The sequence below is a fragment of the Chrysochloris asiatica genome, unplaced genomic scaffold (genome assembly GCF_000296735.1).
Source record: "Chrysochloris asiatica unplaced genomic scaffold, ChrAsi1.0 scaffold00140, whole genome shotgun sequence".
NCBI classification, from domain to species: domain Eukaryota; kingdom Metazoa; phylum Chordata; class Mammalia; order Afrosoricida; family Chrysochloridae; genus Chrysochloris; species Chrysochloris asiatica.
In genome coordinates this window covers 5,062,628-5,068,444 of record NW_006408658.1, presented here as the reverse complement: position 1 = coordinate 5,068,444, position 5,817 = coordinate 5,062,628, and the positions used below count along the sequence as shown (strand labels likewise).

Here is a 5,817-nt window from a genome sequence, read left to right as displayed (position 1 = left end):
TGAAAGCAGGATTCTTGCAAATAGACCCATTTTTGAAAGATAGATTATGAACATCTCAAGTAATATACTTTTCTAAAGAGAAGTAGGGGAGAGTGGTCTAAGACGGAAGACCAAACATACCTGAATACCTAGGCACAAAGGGTCATATCTAGATGTTTGTAATATCAAAACTTAGGGCTTAGTCAGGAAGAAAATACATAGAATACTTATTAAGTGATGTTGAAGGAGACCAGGAGACTATAACATAGAAAGTTAGAAAAGTGAGGAAAGTATAAGAACCCGTGTTGTCTAATATGCTATGATTTACTATATAAAGCTCAGTATGATAAAATATAAGTTGATTTCTCTCTTCATTAATCTTCTCCTAGAAATGAAGAACAGTGGTGTCTGAGCGTTTATGTCCTAAGACCCATGAAGTATGTTAGGAAAGGAGTTATCTAATACTAAATTCTGTCAGAGGTAACTATAAATTGTGTATTGGTTGCAGCAATAAGAATTTGTAGAAATAGGTCATGTGGAGTTTGGAGTTTGATAAAAGGTCAACATAGAATCTATTAAGTGAAAACTTTTAGGGGATGTTTCATGCTCAGAATAGTTAGAATTGGGTGACCATTGTTGTTGTTTTTAAGGGCTTCTGAGTCGGTTCCGACCCAGAGCAACCCTCTATAGGTTTCCTAGGAGTGACTAGTGAGCTTGAACTGCCAACCTTGCAGTTCAAACAGCTTTGCAGTCTGGCACATTAACCCACAGTGCCACACCATTTTCTTGTAGAAATTGAGGTTTCTAGGACTCCTTTTCATGATGTTCCTATAAGACAGAGTAGAACTGTTCCCAGGGTTCCCAAGACTGTAAATCTTTATTAAAGTAGATGGCCTCACCATTCTCCCACGGGGTGGCTGGTTTGAACCACTGACCTTTTTTCAGTTAGCTGCCTAATATCTAACCTGCTTGTAGTGGACACTATGCCTACTACAATGATTCATCTTCCCAAGACCATGATGAATTCTGTCTCTTAGGTTCCCTATAACATATCTCATCTATTGAAGTAACTGTCATCAAGCATACAAAACTAAGCATACAAAACTCTTACATTTTATAAAGTGGCATTGGGTTGTTTCCTTTGTTTTGAAGGTTCTTCCCCCTCCCCTTTTTTTTTTCTTCCTTGTTCAATTCTGCATTGCTCAAAATCTTTATATGTAGAATTAGTTTTCTTTTTAGCATTTCTTTTATGACTCCCAGTATACCACTATCCTCTTGACACAAATACCTCAAATTTAACATAGTGTGTGGTGTTGTAGAATATGCATTAGACTGCTAACCACAAGGTTAGTGATTCAAACCCACCAGAAGCTCCTCAGAAACCTTATACAGAGCTGCTTTGAGTCAGACAGAACTCCATGGCACTTGATAGCAGTAGCAACAACAAAGTGAATTCATATTGTTCTCTGGTTTAAATAACTTTCCCTGCAGATCTCCTACATATTTTTGTTGTTAATTTGTTTCAATATACTATAGAAAAATTTACCAAATTTATCAAATTGTCCAGAATTTCTTTTACTCATTCCTAATGCATGATCCCTGACCCATTTCTGTGATATTTCCTTCTCTTATATTTTTTTCTATTATCTTTATTCTGTCCTGTTAATTTTGGCTCCCATACACTTTTTTATGATTGTAATAGCCTACTAAAGGAATTCTTTGCTTTCTTCATTATCATCTTTTAGTCCATTCTTGACATTGGTTATAGTTCAATATTAATGTAATATAAATCTAGTCAAACCATTTATTTTTTAATATTATGGATGCCTTTGTCCTCTAACACTTAGTCTAAGATCCTTACATTTAGATATAAATTCCTTCAGAAATTACTCGACACTTTCTAATCAGTTTTAGCTTCATTAACACTCTAAAGAGCAATTCTCCCCTTTAACATTGCTAAATTGTATTTGCTATAACGTTATGCATTTTTCTTGAATGTCAGTCATCACAATGCCCAACAGAATACTTTGTTTCCACGCAACTCATAAATTTGTCATTTGATACTTGTCTCATGAATCACCTACAATAAATCTTCCCTGACTTCTATGGGTCAAATTGGTTTTCTCTAATTATAGGTAGCGTAGTGGTTACAAATTGGGTTACTAATCTCACAGTCAGCAGTTCACAACTACCAGCTGTTCTGCAGGCAAAAGATGAGGCTTTCTGCTCCAGTAAAGATTTATAGTCTTGGAAACCCTGTACAGGGTCGCTGTGGGTCGGAACCGATTCCACGACACATAACAACAACAAATATTATAGGATAGGAGCCCTAGTGTGTCTCTGGTGGATAAAGACCTGGACTGCAAGGTCAGTTTGAACCACAAGGTTGGCGGTTCAAACTCACCAGCTACTCCTTGGAAACCCAGCCACTCCTTGGAAACTCTATACAGGGTCACCTTGAGTCAGAATTGAGCTAAAGGCACACAACAACAACAACAACAATTATAGGATAAACATTGGACTGCAAACTACAAAGTCAGTGGTTCAAACCCACAAGCTGATTCTCTGAAGAAAGATGAGACTTTTTGCTCCCACCAAGATCTACAAGCATTGGAAACAGGGCTATTAGGAGTCAGGACTGACTCGACAGCACTTAACAACAAGGTATTTTTATAACACCTTGTCATAAAGTAACACTTTACTTTAACTTAAGCTGTCTCTATACAATAAAATGTAAGTATTTGGGGATATTTCTGTATTTTCTAACACAATCAGATTTCCTTTTATAAAATATATTCTTAATAAATGAAGAAGTAATAAATTGATTGGGAATAAATCAATACAGGTGGTATATATATATATATATATATATATATATATATATATCATTTTATATATATATATATATATATAATGAACAGAGGAATGGTTAAACACAAACAGACCAACATGTATAAAAGCATTGTTTCTTGATGTTATGATGACTTTTATCCTAATTGTTTCATGTTTTTGTCTCACCATCTAGACTGAGGTTGCTTTCATCAGCAGCATGTCTGTTTTCAACAGCTCTGGCTTATATCCCCGTTTCCTTCTGACAGGCTTCTCTGGTCTTGAAAGCACATATGGTTTGATTTCTCTTCCTATTTTCTTGGTTTATGTTACCTCAATTGCAGGGAATATTACCATACTCTTTATCATCAGAACTGAGCCTTCCCTTCACCAACCAATGTACTACTTTCTGTCAATGTTGGCGTTCACTGACCTGGGCCTATCCACTACTACCTTGCCCACCATGTTCAGCGTCTTCTGGTTCCATGCGCGGGAGATTCCCTTTAATGCCTGTCTGGTCCAGATGTACTTCATTCATGTTTTCTCCATTATTGAATCAGCTGTATTGTTGGCCATGGCCTTTGACCGCTTTGTAGCAATCAGAGAGCCCCTGCGATATGCAGCTATTCTAACTAATGGTGTAATCATTGGCATTGGGTTGTCAATTGCTGGAAGGGCCCTGGCTCTGGTCTTCCCAGCTTCCTTTCTCCTGAAGAGACTTCAATATCGTGCTGTCAATATTCTCTCCTATCCCTTCTGCCTACATCAGGACCTCATCAAGACAACAGTATCCAGTCGCCGGGTCAGCAGTATCTATGGCCTCATGGTGGTCATCTGCTCCATGGGACTTGATTCAGTGCTCCTCCTCCTCTCCTACCTCCTCATCCTTGGCACAGTGCTCAGTATAGCCTCTAAGTCAGAGAGAATCAAAGCCCTCAATACTTGCATATCCCATATTTGTGCTGTACTCACCTTCTATACACCTATGATTGGTCTATCTATGATCCGCCGCTATGGACAAAATGCTTCCCCAATTGTCCATGTACTCATGGCCAATGTCTATTTGCTGGTCCCACCTCTCATGAACCCCATTGTCTACAGTGTCAAGACTAAACAGATTCGTAACAGAATTCTTAAGAAGTTCAAGAAGCACAAATAGTAGTTGAAAGGGACATTGAGAAACAACTTTCTTTCCTTTCTCTTTATATTTATGTGATATTTATAATAATCTCATATTAATATAGAATTTTGAACATAAATATTGCTGTCAATGTTTTCCCTTTAAGATGCTGGATGCAAATCTCAATAATAATAAATCTAAAGGTATTGAGTTTCTGTTAAGGTTGATGGAAAAATGTGGAAATAGCTCTTTGGTGATGGTTGTACATCATTATGAAATATCAATGTTACTGAATTGTACATTCATTTCAATTGTACATTGAAATGAAAATGCTTTATTTTATATATTTTTACTGCAATAAATATAATAGATGCTATACTTTTAGTACATAGAAAAGTAAGTATGATTTTGTTTTATATTCGTGTTAGCATTCTACAGAATGTTAACAATTTAGGTCATTCCTATCAAATGACCTAACTTGAGTCAGGACCTCATCAAGACAACAGTATCCAGCCATCGGGTCAGCGGCTGAATTGTACATATGTATGATTTTGTTGTGTGTTCATGTTAGCATTCTACAGAATGTTAACATAAACTCAATTTAGGCCATTCCTATCAAAACTATGTATCTTTCTTTTAACAATATTCAGTGTAAATGTGAAACCTAGTCATCAAGTCAATATCCCATTGAAGCAATTGGATATACCTTCAATATTTAGAAAAATTTATAGTTCAATATGACTTTATATGTAAACACATATTTTGTAGTCTGAACCCATAATAGTTCTCTAAATTATTGACTTTAATCTGAGCATATTATTGAGTATATATATATATATATATATATATATATATAAGTTTTCAAGAAAGGCAAACAAAATAAACACAGCTGAAGTCTTTGATCAAAAGGGAAAGATGACGCCCTCCACACACAGAGTAGAAAGGAACGGGCAACTTGGACATTGGCTACCCAAAGTGGGTGGGTGGGTGGGGTGCTACAAAGGCAAGAAGTGACTGACTTACAAGCTTTCAAGAGGTAACCTAGATTCAGAGGGCATGGAGGAAGGTAGAATCTCCACTGAATAGTATTCAGTCTGTCTGGGCGGAGCTGATGAAAGGAAATGCAGACAGGTCTCTTGTGATACAATAGTGAATAATTGTTATCAGGACTGATTATGAGGGTTGGAAATGTAAAGATAGACATTTTGTAGCATGGAGGGGAGTGATTAACTTTGCAGTCCAGGAGCGGAGGTCCCTGGGACCATCAAGGGAGAAGAGTGGAGAGCAGGACCCTATCCAGAGAAGCAGTGATGCCAGAGATGGAGGCAGAGACAATGATGTGGAGAGATGGAGCAGTTGGGGACTTTAGACTCAGAGAGGGAGAGGGGCTGTGTGCTGATGACTGGGAGTGGGGGCAGGCTTGTAGGGTATATTGTTAGGTTGGTTTATGATACATGGAGGGGATTGTAACCATGGCAATGAAATGATATAGGATAGGATGAATGTAAAACTAATATTCTCCCATGTAAACAATCACATAATTCACAATAAAACATTGAAAAAAAGGGGGGGAGATGATGAATGTGTTAACTTCAACACACATTCAGAAGTGCATGAAACACAAATTAGAAGTGCATGAAACCATTCAATTAATTTAAATGGTCTGGTGACTCTTAAATAATCCAAATCCAGTGATGTGTTTGTGTCTGGGAACTCACAGAATTCTTTCCAGTTTATAGGGTTTTGTTGGTTCCTTTTGAAATTTGAATCATTTCGTTCCTCCTCCTCTTTTCCTCCCTCTTCTTCTTTTTGTGTAGAGGATAGGGCTTTGTTTATCCCTTTATCTGCTTTATTTTTGGCCATCTTGGTTGTTTTAATTAAATATATAT

At 37.0% G+C, this 5,817-nt stretch overlaps 1 protein-coding gene across 1 annotated transcript; it reads left to right on the top strand.

Moving 5' to 3' along the window:
- Positions 1-3,028: 3,028 nt before the first annotated feature.
- On the top strand, positions 3,029-3,967 carry LOC102826040 (olfactory receptor 51G2-like). Its single transcript, XM_006870236.1, has one exon. It carries the CDS (start codon positions 3,029-3,031, stop codon positions 3,965-3,967), a length of 939 nt encoding a protein of 312 aa, XP_006870298.1.
- The last annotated feature ends 1,850 nt before the right edge of the window (positions 3,968-5,817 follow it).